Below are 18,928 nucleotides of genomic sequence, written 5' to 3'. Positions count from 1 at the left end.
TCTATCTATCTATCTATCTTTCTTTCTTTCTTTGTATGTCTACCTGTCTACCCACCCATCTTCCTCTCTCTTTATGCGTCAAACTCGGAACTTCGATAATTTAGCGACCTTTACGTTTAGTAAAGTTTTCGAGACAACTTCGACGGTTTCGAAACAACATGGTAGAATAAAAACATTTACCGCATACTTGTTTTACCGTATAAAACAATTTCCGATTTGACGTCTGTAACGAATATACAGGGAACTTCGAAATTCCTAAAATTAGAAATGAAACTTTTCACTAACTGTACTCCGTGATACAAAAATGTCATCTACCATTCCAATTTGATTTGATTTGAAAACGTTCCGTTTAAAAGTTAGCCAAAAGCTAGCTGTGCGATTTAACGACAAATCTTTCATTGCAAATAAATAACTCTCGTATAGAAAAGCATTGGTCGAGAAAACCTCTATTGTCTTGGGGATCGAAATTCTAATTGATAATTTATTTAAAAAGAACATTTGAAATATTTCAATAATAAATTGAATATAATTTCAACATATCATATGCGATTCGAATGCGAATCTAATTTTGCAATGCGTTTATTTTGTTCCTATCGTAGGTAAAATGTTGTCACTTTGTTTCTCCCTCTCTGACATCTCTCATCCAATCGGATTCGCCTGGACGCGTTCCAATAGTTCGTTAAATCGCTTTGTCATTAATTCGTTCGTGCATTTGCATTTTTCATTGCTTTTAGATTATTGATTTCATGCCCATAACGAAACGAGTCCCGAAAAATTTATTACTTTCCTCCGGTTAAATAAATACGATCGCTTACTCTTGCCGCGTGATTCAATTAACTGTCGTTTATTTATTCCCATCGTTATAATATGCAATTCGATTGAAAACTAAATGGAAATTTATTTTTACTTCCTTCTCGGAGGCAAACAAGGGATATATCGCTCCTTTCTTCTTCATTATTTATATTATTTTTTATCAAATAATCCATTTATTTAACAATTTTCCAAAATATACGAACAAACAAATAGATTCTTCCTAAATTTGTCTTACATAACGCGTCAGTGTTTCATTATTGCATATTATTATATATGCATTTAACGAAATTGGTAAATATTATTTATTTATTTCATTTCGTATAAACTCAGTCTCAGGAGTCTGAGTTTCGTATTTCATTTTTCGTATTTATTTGACAAATAATTAAACTTATATTTACTTATTAAATATAATATATTCATTAAAAGATATACGCGCGAAAAAATAAAAATGAATAAAGTAAAGAAATAATAGAATAGATAATATAGCAAATAATACAAAGTTGTAAGTAACAAGATGAATAGAATTTGAGCATTAAGCAAAAGAATTGTGAATGAAATTAGCGTTCTTTCTCCGATAAATTCGCTATTCGATACATTATTCCGGCAAATTTTATCAGCTCGTTATCATAAGTAAAGCAATTTGTAAGATTTCCGAGGAAAACTTTCGTGGGCGAATAAAAAGTAAATAAAGACGAAACTAACGGGTACGGTCATGCTATTGTCGTCTCCACAAAAGTCTTTTCCAATACGATTATTCGACAGACCGAAGGAGAGCAAGAGAGAGAGAGAGAGAGAGAGAGAGAGAAGAATCGTAGCCACAATCGATGGATAACGATTACAAGAAAAATAAAGCTACTATTGAATTTCATAAATAATTTCCAATTTCGAGATTGACCAAAGAATTCGTTCTTTTTTTACAAGCAATATATGCCGTGCATAGGCACATCTATGTAGGAGATTATATGAAAAATGGATTATTTCATGTTAATACTATTTATTTTCATGTCTTATAAGGCATCATTTACGTTATTTGAAAAAGATTCGAAGACGTATCTCAGAGGAAAGGAAGAAGAAGAAGAAGGTAGAATTTGAAGCATCTATCTTATTTCGTTGCTACGAATTAACCTCTCGAGTTTTTCAGATTTATTAGATTTTTATTTACAAGTAGGTGGAAGAAAACTGCGGCCTTCCCACGAAATTTCTCGAAATTCGTACAGTTAGCCCGTTTCCGCGGATAAGCGCGTCGGAGGTTTACTTAGTGAGTTAATTGGAAAACCGCGTTGGCATAGTCCCTTGGAAATTTAACTAAAGAAATCTTGAATGCGAAGAGCCCTCCCAAAAAGTATTACTTTATGACCGAATGTGCATCTCTTTCACCCTAGTCATTAGCGTCGTCGATAAATTTACTTCGATTTTAGGACTATAAAGTTTTGTAAAATCCTTATCCCTCGCAATAAACCTTGGCGTGCATTAAGACTGAAATTTCTCTAAATTCGACTACACAAATTTAATCGATTTAGTATCTCTACTCTTTCTTCCAAAAGTAATCATTCGCTACGGAGGTGTGCATACTAACAATATGGTTTAATAAGACTGAAAATATTCTAAATGTCATACCGAAGGCACTTATAATACTTGGAGTTAACTGAAAATCATTGCACGTGGAAAAAATAGAATTGGAAAGATGAGATTACATCAACGTTATATAGCTGACGAGACGCGTCAGTTCGGTATCGCGGAAAACGCATTAAATTTTATCAACGCGTTTCACGAACGATCGACCGAATATATGCGACACGATTTTCGCTTTACCGCGAAAAAGAAGCTCCTTTCGCGTGAAAAAGATGCAGAGGGAGGAAGAAAGGAGGAAGAAAGGAGGAAGAAAGGAGGAAGAAAAGGGGGAGAAAAAGAGGAAGGAGGTTGCCTGCCATAAACGAGATAATATATTTATGGTACCCGAGTGAAACATATTGCGGTATATACATATATAAGGTACGAGCACAAAACCTAGGAAAATGTGTAGGTGGTACGTATACTTAACTATTACGTTTACTTAAACTATACATATACGCATGCACATTTACAAAGCAATTCACGTGAAATGATGATAGATCATACGAACCAATAAAAGGTCTTAAAGATTTTAACTAGAATTCAGATTGGATAATTAGAGATATATTAGATATTTGTCCGATGTTAGGCTGTTAGGTATAAAACTAAAACATTAATGATCGATCCTCGATACCTGATGCGTTTCTAATCTTGATATTCTCGTCGATGCGATTATATGTGCCACGGACGAAATAGCTGTCGTACTATTAGTCCCACGGAAATCTCAATGTAATTATCTTTGGGCTGCAATCTCGGCCCTCGTAATCGCTTTCTCGAAGGTCGCCGTGCCTTCCTATCTTGCTACCTCAATTTTCGAATATGACCAACTCTCCTATTAAATTGTCAGATATTACCGATAAACCCAAACGTTTTTATAATCAATCGTATTATAATAAATATAATGAATAATCTTTCTTATACACTTATATCACATGCATTCGTTTATAATCGCGTTACAACCAAATTCGATATTAGTCGACAGTAATCTACGATATATTAATATCGATCGACGAGCTAATTTAAATTTCATCAAAATCGACGAAGAAACTAACGAAGATAAGAATATAAGTGAAAAAAGTATCGTAAAGTGGCGCTACTCGTTGATTACCTATTGGTAAGTTTTATCGATAAAAAATGCTAGTCGATGCGAATGAAAATGAATACAGAGGGTGAATATTAGCGTCCTGCGATAATACTATTGGTCCATGGTACCTTCGGGATACTTACTTACAGTGTCGGACTCTGACCACAATGCTCTACAAAATGAAATCTCCGTGGAATCGTATTTTAAACAATGTTTCGAACGAACAATTCACCATCCCCCGTCTCCCCCTCTCCCTGGCATGCTAGTAATTTTGAATGAGAGTACATTTCACCTTAATTGTACGAGCTTTATATCGTTCCAACTAAAATTTCCTAAACCTTTGAGAGAACAAAAAATAGACAAAAATTGCATACGTTCTACGTTGGTCAGTGAACTTTTATATAATTTATAATAAATATTTTCTTCCATCGACATTTCTTGCAAACGTTCAATGACAAAGGAGAATGAATCTCTTGAGAGTGCACAACGTTTCGTTATTAAAAGTTAAAAGTTTTCTTTCGAAATGAAGAAAATACATAGGCATGTAGAGATATAATATATTCATGCATAGGTATTCTCGTTGCGCTCTACAGAGGAAACATTATTCGAATTTCCTACCGAGAATTTAATATTTCTTCCTCTTAGATAATATGATATTTCGCTTAATGTTTATCACTTTTTACATGAACATGAAAATGCAATTGCAATAATATGTGTATATGTTACTAATCTATTATTTCCGACTTCGTCTGAAGGCTCTTTGCATTCATAGTAATGCCGAGGAATTACTAGCAATGACTGATTTCCTGCTTTGACGGTAAGATAAACGTAATATTAAATGAAAAGAACTTGATCATTTGTAATTCGTATGAGAATTTCATTTTCATTCGTATCCTTTGGGGGAAGAAAAGTTACAGATTGGCCTGTTCCTCCTCTTCGCGGTTATCGAGTCGCGTACGACTTCTATTTTATTAAGGTGCAGATAAGATTAAAATTCATTGGCACGTTCTTGAAAAACGTGACAACGTGAAAAGACACGCCACGCTTCTTTCCTATTATATATTATAAATTATTCAAATTAAGCGTAGACTTTTCTAACCGAGGAATATATCTTTATTATGTAGGATTTTTAATGGGAAAAACGCACACAGTTTTATTCTAATCTCTATTACAAAACGCAGAAGCTCTCTCTTTCATCGCTCAACACTCACTCTCCTCAACAAAGCAGCGTCTTTGTCGACAGACCTAAAAGATAAGACGGCGGTCTCCTACAATTATATTCTATTTATATTTCATCGTCTATATAGATTTCTAGTAATCAATCAAACGATCAAACGAAATACCTTATCATTTCCTAATTATTGTTCGTAGACATTTATTTTTGCATAATAAATAATATGCATATTACATATTAACATAACAACACGGACGGCCGAATAAATATTCCCGACGAGAGATCTTAACGTAGACGGATTACGTCTATTCGTTTCTGACTCTGATTGTGAGCGAAAGAGAAAAGTCTTCTCAAGTTGGTTTCCTGGATCTTCTGAGATACAATACGTAATAGGAAGCTTGAAAAATACCAAAAGCAAGACCTTGAAAGTTATCGATACGCTGGATTACCATTTCGTAGTAGAAAACTTTGGAATTTGCGTCTCCTTTTACTCGATCTCGTTTCGACGAATTTATTTAAAAAAACTTTCTCACGGAAGTTAGATATTTCGAAACGCGTTGAAACGCATCGTCGATGATAAAAGTGTTCGGCTGGAAAATTTCGTTGAAAGTATCGGCAAGTGCTTAAGTTCGATGGAATGAAAGTTTAATGTATTATCTGAGCACGATGCACTAGTTTCGGTTACTCAATAATAATCGCAATTATATCGTAGCATATTACATTAGAATGAATGCATTATAACTTGGAAGATGATACAATCTATTCACTCGATATGGAAAAGTATCCATCCTTCGATATATCAAGAAGAATAAGGGATATAAAAACAGCTTGGGAAGAAGAGGAAAAGAGAAAAAAAGAAGAAGAAGAAGAAATCCAGCAGCTGTCTCGAGCGTGAGCGAAGAAAAGCGTAAGCCCGAGAAAGGTCAGCTGCGTGGTACGCTAAGCGATTTACCGAAATTGCTCCAAGTTTCAAAGTGAATTACAGGAAAGCCTGGCTTTCCGAATAGTTTAGGTACATTTCCTCGAACGATGGCGGCAGTCAAGCGAGGAAGAATTTACCGTCTGGAAACGTTTGCTTAGGAATATCCCCGAGGTTGAAGTCCGTCGACTGTCGAAAAGAGAAAATCTCTTTCGATTCTTTCGATTCCATCGCTTTCGAATCCTATCTTCTTATTTCAACTCATTTCTTTAAGATCTTTTCCGTATATGTTCCTCTAATGACCATCTGTAGATTATATTTATGATTAGACGAGCTAAGCTAAGATACGAACAAATAATTCTGCGAAGTGGTCATTGCAACGTTCAAAAAATACTTATACTTGATTATTGCCTAAACTTTTTTTACGACTGTCTAAAATAATTCCTTGGGATTTACCTTTTTCAAGGTACGATGATTCTTACTTACTTTGTTCTCTCTTCATTCACGTTCCATGCATCTCTTTAACGCGTCAAGACCATTTTATTACCTTTTAAAACAAGAAAATACTTTTAAGACTAACACCCTCCACCATTTCATATCTCAGCATTTATATTCTCGCTGATAATAAGGAAGGAATATAAATAACTTTCGTGAAATCCGAACAATCTCCAAGTACTTCTCGAGAATGTTACGAGTTCGTAAAAACTATGTCTGTAATTAAAAAAAAAAATATCTATCGCTTATCTCTACCGATTAGGTCGAGATTATTTCTAAAATTAAGTCGAGATTTTTTCTAAAATTAACTGATAGAATGTATAATAGAAAATTAAGTAATGAAAAAGATTATACGTCCAAAAAAATGAAATGTATCTTGAAGAAATCTTAAGAAAAGTAACAAACAACAATCCGTGGAATGATTTTTTCGCAAGGAAACACAAAACAGGCTTGTTGTAACCATAGCCAAAGCCGTTCTCAACGATACACCATGCCCCCGGTGTAAGCTCTTAATCTCGTTATCCCATTACCGTATATAATGTTCGCGAACACATTATGTACCTATCGCAAGCTATATATACTAGTAGCCTTTTAATCGACGAAAACGCTTAGGGCGAAGCTAAATCCGGCGTCGACGGTCACTATAATAATTCAGAAACACGTCTATACTGGATCGCGATATCACAAAGTTACGTTTGTTGCTAGAATTATTCCAACAGTGCACCGAGTTATCGTCAAAAGTCAACTATTAGGTTGTCCCATAAGTTATTTCCGCGCCATGATTCGCGTATGATTTCGAACCGGTTATGTTTGTAGGCATTCAAAATGACATGGGTTCGATCAATGAAAAATATTATTGGAAGAAGTATCTCATTAATTACTCTTCGTACTACGCTCGTAGAATCATAGAAATCGAACGATTATAGGTATAACAACGGTCTTGCAAGTCAGCAATTCTTCTGATAGTAGGAACAATGAAATGGGGATGTAAAATGGGGGATGTAAAATGAGATAAAAAGGGTTCACGATAGGAAGAGAACATGTATATGTGCGTTTGTATTGGAACTACGTAGCCAAGAACGGGGCTGTGAAGAGAGAGAAAAACGAAACTCGCCAGTGTGCACGGCCAGGCACGATTCCACTTAATTGGTCTCTTGTAATTTAAGTTAAGCAAGTCGTAAAATTTGAATCGTAATTGCGTGCATCCGTTACACACACACACACACATATACATATAGATGTAGATAGGAATACGCAGAGATACATGTAGTAGTTCATGTATACCTAGCTCCCGTACAATATTCAGCAATATATTGCATACGTGACTAATCGAAAACCATTTCGATGAAGCAATTACCTAATGCTCACACATAATCCTTGATCCCTCTTATCTTTTTCGCTTATCCTACTTAAACCCCGAAAGTTTTCACGAAAAACAAGCTTATATTTTTGAAAACAATCGTTTCATATTTTTCTTATATAATACCATACTATATTATTACTACGATTTATATTTAATTTAATTAGTCAAACAAACCTCACACAGTAGAATATAGATTGCGCGCATTGTACATAAAGATATAAAATATTAAAAAAAGTAACAACAAAGTCCAATTAGAAGAATAGTATTTTGTTATTCGTGTAGCATTTCGTGTGTTATTTTTTGTATCGTGGTCGATACAAAAAAATACTAACGTTCTTTGTAAAAATTCTTATCATCGAGCAACGACGAGACGCGAATACTCGAAGAAGCTAACGTAACGGAGAAAGGAAGAAGGAGAGGAAATAAAGGTCGGAAAGAAGAAACGAGAGGGAGGGCGAGGAGGAGGGCGAGGAGGAGGGCGAGGAGGAGGGCGAGGAGGAGGGCGAGGTGGAGCACGAGGGTGAGTACGAGGTCGAGTAAAAGACGTCGCCAGTTAGCCCCGAGGTATCGATTTGGGCGAGCATCCAATCAAGAATAAAGACACTACGGAGACGGTATAGTGCGTGATTGCAAGAGCCATGGAACATGCGCGTACTTAAGTTTTCTTTCCCCTTTCTTACGTCTTATTAAATTTACGTCATTGAATCTTTACGAAGAAGACAAATTTGAAAGGTTTCCTTAAGAATTCCTTCCTACCGCTAAGCAAATTTATTTACGCGATACGTATTTTTCAAAGTCATTTTAATATTAAGAATAAAGGTAAAAATGTGGGAAATGTTTTTTGCCATGAAGAAACTCGAGGGATATGGCAAAGCTAAGGCTAATCACCGTTAAGTTAACAACGTCATTGGAATAGAGCCAGTTGTGCTGAAGACTGCTGTGGTTCCGTTCAACGTTCTTAATAGTCTTTCCTAACAATACCGATACTCTTCTTTAATTTTTCCACCGACATATTTACTTTTAACATTAAAACGTATCTTCTTGATTGCGTACGAGATGAGACCACTCGATAATCTTTCTTGACCAGGATGAGAATAACAAAATACTTTCTTCCATTCATTTACCTGCATCTAATAAGTTACTTAGCAACTAATGGACGTGCACATATATTCTATCTATTTAATAAGTAAACAAGTAAGACGCTCAATTAATTTCCTAATTAAATAAGTATTACCTTCGATGAACATATAGCGTGCAAATACAAGAAATCTTCCTGCTAACACATATGTTATACATACGTATGTATAACACGATGAAATTCGTGAATGAAATACTCGAAGATCTTTGATAGTAAAAATATAATACGCGAATAAATAAATAATATATTATACAATATATATACTTATTTATATATAATTATATGAAAAGACATAGGTAATATAAATAAATCAAATATAGAGGTAGAGGTTTAATAAATTTCCTAATTAATGTAATTAAATGAATTGGCGTATGCAAATGCCTTGTGTATATTTTGCGATATAGCACAAAGGTTAGGAGTGTTGGTAAAATGGCGTTGGAAATGGTTTCTTGAGCAAATGTCTAGGCCTCGTTCTGTACCTAGTCCTGCTTTCACTCTTCTTGCTCCTTCGCTTATGTTAGAGAAGAGATTCTCCCTCTCAGTCCTGTTTGTCTCCTTCGTATGGACTGAACATCCACGTTGGTGACAGAACGGTAGGGGGTCTAAGGTACAACGTAAATCCATGTTTACTATGCTAATACCTAGAAACTTGCCGGCTGAAAGGATGTAGAGAAACGTTCCATTAAATATGCAGGGCTACTTGCCTGTACTTTGCGGATGGAATCGAGTAAATGTGCCTCTATGCATGCGTCTGTCTATGTAAAGAACGTAGAAAGTAAAGAAATAACGAAGATGAACATTTTAATGGCGAACGATAGTCCGATCAAGTAGATTGACTAAATTTTACTAAAATAAAATATAAATTTATCGTTTAAAATAAAATAAAAACTCTCTTTCGAAGCTTATCATATCGAACTTTCGATCAGAGGGTGTATATAAACAAAAAAAATAAAGTAAGATCAAATATAACGATAAAATTGATGGAGTTCGCGAGCCACGATACGAGATTTTATCGTCCCGTATTGTACGAGTACCCATTGAACGAGATGAAAAAAGAAACGAATAGAAGCAACAGAGAAAGAAAGAGACAATTTGTTATCGTAAAAACAACATGAAGATTTCAACGAGACATTAGATATCAATTTTGCAAATCAAAGAGAAACTTCTTTACTTCCCTTCGAACCTTTTTAAAATACACGAATATCTATGTTTACTTTGGAAAAAGTATTGAAAAACGCGATAAGGAAATCGATCAAGATCTCGACGTAAGAAAAATCGAGAACCGTCGTCGTAAGGTATTCTACGACCAGTCGATATCTTTTCGTTCCTCGAACCTTCCTTCTCCACAGACAAATTTCTCTAACTTTGCCTGATTTTTCTTTCTCAAACTTCTTTTTCTGTTTCATATACTAAAGAAACTAAAGTAATAATGAAAAATCAAAATTGAATATACCCATTTACCTACTTTGCCATCGCGTACTTATTACAATTAGCAGTTTGCTCTGTGTAAGTATCTGTCTCTCTATCTTTTTCTTTTGACGCGTCCTTTTTAAGCCACATACTTTTAAAGGAAAAACAAATTGATAATTTTTAAGTAACACGATGTTATCCTCCCTCCCTTCCCTTCTTACTTTCTAGTTATTTACTTTTATCCCTCTTACTTTTCCGCTCGGCATGCCCTTTTTCCAGCGCTTCTTCATCGAGTCAACGAAGGAATCGTCGATCTTGAAAGCTTTTAGAAATTTCAGGTAGAGAGTTGCAGGAATATTTTCAGAGGGGAACGGAAAGAGCCACCGGTGGAAGCTCTTTCGCGGCTAAACAAGCTCCGCGAGAACGTTAGAATATGAAAATGCTGTCGTTGGTCGATAAAAACCGATTACTCCATTTAAATTCGTTATTTTTCCGATCTAACGAAAAAACTCCTTTATGCTTCTCTCTCTTTTTTCTTCCCTTTATTCTCTTTTTCTTTTATTTTAATTTATTCATTAACCAACGACTTGAAAATATTCTAAGTAAAATTTACAACAAATTTACTTCTTATCATTTTTCTGCCATTCATTTTTATTCTAAGATAAATCATTGCTTATGGTGCTTATTACAAATTCTGTGAAATCCAACGTGGACCATCGAAACTCAAGAGTGACTTACTCTTAAATACAATAGTACCGAGAATATATAATATTATTAATTACTTTGCAATTTTATGTTGGCTCGATTTCATGCATGAAACATCACCGTTATGAGTTATACTTAATACGTACATTAACACGATGGGGAATTATAAATTCGTTCGCGTGCATCATTCACGCTTAGAGTTTCACATATTCTAGCAATTTAAAAAGCTATCGCTGACATCGATTTAATTTTCTATTATTTAGACTACGCCATTGCAAAGGCTCTTTAATCTTTCTCCTAACGTTACTACACGCGTGCTAAGATAAATATGACGATTAGAGGAAATAAAATGAATTTTAAAGAAACACTAGTTATCGTTCTTTTAATCATTCCCTCATTGCATACTCATCTAGTTGCATCACATCATGCATTTAAAAAGCATTCTTCTTACCGACTATTTCTAAGATAAAATTCTAGAAAAACAAGCAAGCTCGACACTGTTTTATTTACATCTTTATTCTTTTCCAAGTAACGTGAGGTAAATATGAATCGTGCTCCTGGATCAACAAGCACGTATCTGTTTGCATTCCTCTAGGAGAAATAACATTGGTGCATGTTAAAATAAGGAGTCGTTTCAAACGCATGACCACTCGATACTATCGTCGTATAGAAACAATCTCGATAGATTGTAATTTGAAGCTTTTTCCTTTGAACGATTCGATACTCTTCGTACTAACATAAACCATCTCCGCCGTTTGATACTTTTATCTTGACGCGTGCATCATTTTTTATAAAGGTTTCATTCTAACATAGGTGGTGTATACATTGATAAGAATATCCAATACTTTCTTTTTTCGATTTTCATCGAATACTTTTTTATCGACAAAAATGTTCGCAAAAGATACTTCGAAGAGTCGCTGAACGGGATTTTCGATATTAGCGAACGCGATCCAAACTCTTTCGAGCTGACTCGTGTTCGATCTTTTTACGTCTATCAGCTTGATATTTCCTTTTCGAGAATAACTGCTTGCTGGAAACTTGGAGTTTTCACAGTTGCAGCTGGGTCCACTTTGAGATTCTCCTTCTAAGAGTGGCTACACGAGACGTGCGTTTCATCATTTCGATATAACTAAGATACCTAAACTTACTCTTACCGAGGGATCCTCCTTTGCTCGCCCTCTTACTCCTTCTTTCCCTTACCACCGCATCTTTTAACCAACTCTACTCCTCCTGAAATTATACCAAAGCCTTAATCAGGTAAGTACTCTGTTAGCGAAGTACTTTACAAACTTTCTGTCCTATCCTCTTTACTGAAACTTTTCATTCTCCTCATAATTTTTATGTACATATATACAATATAATATATGTCTCTTTTACAGACTCCAGTTACTTCTCTAGGAAATTTAATAAACGAACGATGTCTTGCGATACGAGCGGTACGAATACGCTTGCCTAAATAAATAGTCATGAAATGAATTATCCGATTGTCCATTATTTCATATAGCGCAATTGGTTTGCATATACGAGTGCTTTAAATTATAAGCACATTTCCGAGGTACCACTGTATATACACGAATTGTACCACTTTATCAAAACGCGCAAATAAATCGACAAATAAAACATATATATATATATAATAAATAAAAGTTAAGATAAAGTTAAAAAAGTTTAATCGATTATTCGATGCCGATCAAAAGTGGGGAACGCGTGGCGCGTGTATGTATAGGTAGTTAGAAACTTACACGATATTTCCTATATTTCGTAGAGCCTGCGCTCAAGAGAGATGGGACGATACTTCCTAAGCAACTAATGCCTTAATCCCAACGACAATGGCTTTTACGTCGAACGAAGTCTCCGTCGAAGGTATCCTCCCACAACTTCGATTTCTCATTTATCACTCTCTTCTTCTTTCCTTAAAGGTAAAGACTTTTTTCATTTTCTTCCACCAAAATCGTATTTGATTGTTCCTACTATTTCATCTTCCTCGCCATTTTTTTCACTCGCCTACTTTTCTTCCTTTCCTTTTTTATTCGTTCAACGTAAGCTCTATGCAAACAAGAAAGTGGAAGAATAAAAGAAAGAAAAAATTAACTGGACCGAAAATTCCGGTTATCCTTGCAAAATTTCCGTCTATTCTCAAGGCTGGACGTTCCGTATTCTCAAGGTGGGCTCTTTCTATTCTTTTTCCGGCCACAATTTCGGCACTGCACTGACAAAAAGAGACCGAACGAGAGAAGAAAAGAAGGAAAATTATATCAAGGTATCAAGTTAACTGAATCAAAAATAGTCCCAAAGTATATAAAAATAGTAACAAATCCTTTTCTTTTTTTTTTACTCTTTCTCTCTCTCTCCTACGGCATTTCTTACAAACGATAAAATTTTCTTTTACTCGCGTTGCCCTGTAGCACTTGAATTAATTAAAATCCGAAAAGATAGCAAACCCTCGTTAGGAATCAACCTTCGGTTCTCGTAGTTGTTCGAAAGAAATATTGCCAGAGAGATTAACGAAATACAGTGGAACCTCGGTTTGCGAGCATAATTCATTTGGAAAAAACAATCAAAAATAGCACAATATCCGTTTATCAAAGTCAATTTGAAAATCGGAAAAATCATTTCACAATTATTTATTCCTATAAAAGTGATATAAAATACGAAATCGTTTGGAAATACAAGACGACTAAATACACGACGATCTTCTTTCGACGAATAAACGAGCTAAGAAAAAATTGATTGCAAAAATGTTGATTTCGTGCTTCAATTTTGTAGGTGAGAAAATTAGAAAAAAAAAAAAAAAAAGAAAAAAACAGATGAGCGTATAGATAGAAACGAGTTCAGGCGAGCGAGACTCGAAAAATTCGAAATGCGCATTCGAATGCGATCGAGTCTATCGGCTACAAAACGCGACGCGCTTTTATCAGCCCTCTATGTTTTTCCGTCGCGTTCAATTTGTCGGAGCTTTCGTCGGAGCTTTCGTCGGAGCTTTCATCGATGTTGCATAAATTCGAAAGAACATATACGACACGGCATTCACGCATCCCAGCATCCGGATTTATCGACTCGTTCTCTTTTCTTTTCTTTTCTTTTCTTTTCCCTATTTTGTGTTTCTGTGTTTTTCGTTGCAATCCAAACGTACGTATGTACGAATAGCACACGAATAGACACGCGTGTACGTAGTCGAAGCGAATTAGTATCCTAATTCGGTCCCGCTAATCGAGGGAAAACGCCATTCTCCCATCTTCTGCTCAAAATACGATGCTTTATCGCGAGCCCCGAGTCCTCGGGACTGTCCATGCAAATCGATATGTTAATCAGGATTTAGCTAGAACAACTACCTATCGTAAACTTGCCAGTTGGTCCAAGCCCACGAATTAGAAGCCTGAAATCGCTCAATGGAGAACTATCCAGCCTATGACCTATGCAGATACGTCAGATAAAAACCATACGATGAGCGTAAAACGATTAATACTTTTTATCTAGGTAATATATCGACGTATAGGTATAATTTTGAATGGAAAATTGTAGCCAGCTATATTGGACTGGAGAAAAGTAAGGAAGAGTAATGTAGAGCAAGAGATGCAGAATATAATAGCGAAGTAAAATAGAAAGCTTTTCCTAAAACAAAGAAGAATGTTGACCTTAGAAGTCGTAACCCTATAAAAAAGTTTGAGGGAACTCTTCGGAGTCCGGCACGCAGTCGACGATGACTGCATTTTCAAAGAAGACAACGAAAGGAGCAATTTCTCTTTCTCTAACTAACTTTTTGCCTTAGAATCAGTGTCTACGTTATAAGCGTCTTAATTTCTCTTATGATATTATGGGGAGAAATTTTTCGATCGAAATTACATCGAAACAGGGTAACTTTGTACGTTACTTTGTTTTTAGAGTTTAGAAGTTTTTCCACCGAAACATGAATAAAGTGTTCCGATTTTAAAAAGCCACTCTGTAGAATAGCAAAGAAATAAAAGTCATAGCATTGAAAAGTATGGATTTTCAGCTGTATAAGTAGGTAGGTAGGTACATTGAATGTCGAGTGGAATATGAAGGGATGTAAATGGCCGTTTCTGGTAATAATCGAAGCGAAACCGAAGTGAAGCGAAGCGAAGCCGAAGTTGTGTGCGAATGAAAGAGACGTCGAATCAAGCATAGCCCGCTTTTGTGTTCCAGGCATGGCAGAAAGTGGTAGGAGACATCCGGTTGTCCTCTACATTCATGGGGAAAGCTACGAGTGGGGAAGCGGAAATCCTTACGACGGTAGCGTCCTAGCCAGTTACACCGAGCAAGTGATCGTCACGATCAACTACAGACTGGGCGTGCTCGGGTTCCTGAACGCCAACGTGGCGCCCGAAACGAAGGCGAGGGTGGCGAATTACGGGCTGATGGACCAAATCGCGGCTCTACACTGGGTCCAGCAGCACATAGCACTTTTTGGCGGCGATCCCGAGAACGTTAGCCTTATGGGACAGGGGACGGGGGCTGCTTGTGTCCATTTTCTTGCCATCAGTCCGACCGTCATAAGAGGTGACACAAATATTATAATAGATACACCTTCGAAACGTTCGCGCGAATAATTATTTTCTCTGTACTCGACAAATTCTAGAAAAATATGAAAACTGGTGTGCATGCAATTCGAAGCTCGTATCTCGTTTTACACGGAACTCTCTTTCGGGAAAAGTCTCCCGCGACAGTTCCATTCCGCGTCCGTAACGAAATAATGCGCTTTGTTCGGCACAAAGCCTTTCGTCTCGATCGAAAAGCTCTCCAAGTATCAAAGAAATCGGATTTCACGGGAAAGGGCAGAAGAGAGTTACATGTCGTTCATGAAAATAAAGAAACGGGACTGTTACACGGATGCACGTTGAGTTACTTCGCAGACGGATGTTTCATCGATTTCAAAATATCCTATTATTACAGATACGCGTCGTTAAAGTAGATATTTCACCTAGGTACGAATTAACGCGGTGCTTACGTTTAAAATTTCATGCTAACTTTATTAATACGGCATCGATCTTTCTTCTTTAACCGGATTAATTAAAACATTAGTTTATTGATCATTTCATTTATTAATAAACTTTGAAACTTTTTTTCCTTCTCCTCATCCGATATAATTTATGAGAGAAAAAGCTACAAGTTCATCGTAGTATGCTTTAACCGGGTTCCTATTTTAATTCTCTCTCTTTCAGAGTTTGTAAAATTTTCAAACTATTTAAGTATGAAAGTGATCGAGCTATATAACGCTTTCCCTGGTATACTTTTAATAACGTCCGAAAAAGTAGTATAATCATTGAATAAAGTTTCGAAGGAAACAAAAATTTCTTTAATCCCAAGAACTATTATATTATGATTGCATCGAGAAATGCGAGGGAGTGAAAAAAAAAAATAAAAAGAGTAAATGAAAAGAACGGAATATAGAGAAGAATACACGCGGTAGAAATCGTGCACGCGCGAATGCTCTCTCATAATGGCTAAAAGTATTTTCCAATAGAGATGAGGATAAGGAAGAGCTCGATGGAAACCATACGGATAAAGAAATAAAGAGAAAGAAGGGATGAGTAATATTTCACACACATAATATCGCGAAAAGAATCGAGATCTTACACGGATTCGATATCCTCTTCTTTCTTGAGAGGTGAGTTTAACGCGATCAGAAAGTGCCGTTCGCTCGAAAATGTTAACCGTGAACTCGACCATAGTGAGTGTGTTCGTTCGTTCGTTCGTTCGTTCGTTCGTTCGTTCGTTCGTTCGTTCGTTCGTTCGTTCGTTCGTTCGTTCGTTCGTTCCTTTCTCGATGAAGATGTTAAGAAAGATGAGAGCAATATCGAAAGGGCAACGTGTTACCAACTATCTACGTGCACGTACCTTCGTTCATCGAATTTTACCGTACCGAAGAGGGATGGGAGGAATGCTTTAAATTGTCTCAAACTACCAATAATATTTTCCACTTGTTCTCCAATCTTACGAGAATCGATAAGCTAGCTAATTATATAACTTTTAATATCATTTTTATAATTGGCATTGAAAATGTAACCTTTTATTACGTTTGTATATTATGCAAAAATAATTTTCATCCTTAAAGTAGTCAAAAAAAAAAAAAGATGCATCTCGAAATTGATGGTGATAACTTTGGCACGATGCTATTGGAAAACTTATTAGAAGGACATTATTGAAAACATTTAATTCATTCTTTTCCAATGAAAGTCTTCTATTAAAAATCAAGGGTTCTACAATTTTGATATTTTGTTTAAAGAGTTTCGTTTAAGTATCCATTCACATTGAATTCTATTCAATAAAAATCACCTTTCGCGCGAGGCTCTTGAAAATATTATAATAAATGTTAATATTTAAAAAAGCGATTTATGCACAAGTTCATTATGACATAAATGCTAACCTATCTTCCCTTCTTTCGTTCCGAATTTTTCGCAAATCAGCTTAAAGGTTTGGCAATGATTTCTGACACATTGGAAATCGAGGTAGACGGTAAGCGAAGAACGTGACGCTGTTCTCTTAACTCGGTAAATGTCAAATTGTAAACTTCATTTTCCACCAATTGTCATCGAAATTCTTAGATCGCTTTGGTGGCTATTGGATTGGAGTGTTGTCCTGTCATCTATTCTACCTGACGTGTATTTCAAAGTGCATTTCAACGTGTCGTCGAGCAAACGGGCGCACTTTTTCCACTTGTATCTTTCTCCCCCGTGGGAAATGGTCAAATTTGACGAGTCTTTTTACAAATTTCGCATTATCATTATGAATATAAAAAAAAGTAACGAATGTTTAATCTTGTTAATTGTAGAATTCGTTCGATCCGACGAGCCTAATCTAATTTATCGAGCGGAAAAAAAGATGAACCTTTTGGGTTTAGGTCTGTTCAAAAGGGCGATACTTCTCTCAGGCAGTGCACTGTCTTCCTGGGCTGTAGTCGAAGATCCTGTCTTCTATGCGCTAAAGCTCGCTAGAGCGATAAATTGCTCCATTCCCGAAGACCTACTCAAGGACAACGAGCTGATAGTCGATTGCCTAAGGGAAAGCAGCCTCGAAGAATTGATGCAGATCGACATACAACCACCAACTTTCCTCAGCGCCTTTGGACCGAGTGTCGACGGGGTCGTTATTAGATCTGATTTTCAGAAAGATCTTTTGTCCTATCTTGGACCAGAATTTCAAGGATTCGGGTACGCACGCATTCATTTTATTTCATTTTATTTCCAACAACATTTGTGGTTAAGAAATTAAAGATCCTAATAGTTCATACGCGATCTACGCGAAATAAGTATCCCACTAATTGTCAAATACTTGTTGAAATTTTCAATGCTCGTGAGAGAGAAAAATAAAACACTGGCACATATATTTTCAGACCATTACCGAAAAAAGCTGAACACGGAGCACCCATAACGAGCAATAATAAATACGACCTATTGTTCGGCGTCACGACCAGCGAGGCTCTTTGGAAATTTGCAGAGAAGGATGTGCATCAAGGATTCGAGGGTGAAAGGAGAGACAGAATCATCAGGACTTACGTCAGGAATGCTTACGTATATCATTTAACGGAGATATTTTATACGGTTAGAATCCTATTTCGCTTTCTCCATACTCATTAATCTTCGCATTCACAGGCTCAGGAGAATTCTATTTTTCGATCAGTTGCACGATCCAATAAAAAACAAAAATGTCGTTGAATCCAAGAAATACCTATGACTTTGAAAAACTCATCAAGAATTTCTATATTAAATTAAAAGATCGGAACGTTGTATAATATCTAGAAAATATTCGGATATGAAAAAAAGAAAAAAAAAGAAAAAGAATATTATCGAAAGGTTGATGTTTTCTAGACGATGCTTATTTGAAAAAATTGCATTAACCTTTAATTACTTATCTCTGGTATCCTCTCCGGACGTTCTCTCTGCTCGATAGAATGAAAATAACGGGATCGCCAACGGGCAAAACGATAACCACGGCACAAAACGTCCATATAGGAGAAACCCATCGGTATATGAATTGTAAAAATCGTCCACCCTCTCCTCTACCACCCGCGTCCATATATCCGCACCCATAATTCACAAATTATTTTCGTATCACAAGCTACGATACGTCTCTTGGTCATAATAAATATTTACCTACCTATACGTTTCGCGTTATCTGCAAACGTTCGCCGATCGATCCCGACAAACGGAGATACGTCCAAAAATAATGCAACTAAATATCTACCTATGCAATATCGA

The 18,928-nt window shown here is 36.1% G+C and overlaps 1 protein-coding gene across 6 annotated transcripts in view; it reads left to right on the top strand.

The window, feature by feature from the left end:
* LOC106790052 (neuroligin-4, X-linked-like) overlaps window positions 1-18,928 on the top strand; it is a 163,573-nt gene that overhangs the window by 107,943 nt on the left and 36,702 nt on the right. For all 6 annotated transcript variants that reach the window (XM_014754712.1, XM_014754715.1, XM_014754714.1 and 3 more), the window contains exons 6-8: window positions 14,877-15,230; window positions 17,572-17,881; window positions 18,064-18,271. In XM_014754712.1, coding sequence (XP_014610198.1) covers window positions 14,877-15,230; window positions 17,572-17,881; window positions 18,064-18,271 — 872 coding nt within the window. The remainder of the gene's footprint in view (window positions 1-14,876; window positions 15,231-17,571; window positions 17,882-18,063; window positions 18,272-18,928) is intronic.

The sequence above is a fragment of the Polistes canadensis genome, unplaced genomic scaffold, assembly GCF_001313835.1.
Source record: "Polistes canadensis isolate GaletaPanama2010 unplaced genomic scaffold, ASM131383v1 scaffold_211, whole genome shotgun sequence".
Taxonomy (NCBI): Eukaryota; Metazoa; Arthropoda; class Insecta; order Hymenoptera; family Vespidae; genus Polistes; species Polistes canadensis.
Note: the sequence above shows the minus strand (reverse complement) of the source record. Positions and strands in the feature narration are given on the sequence as shown.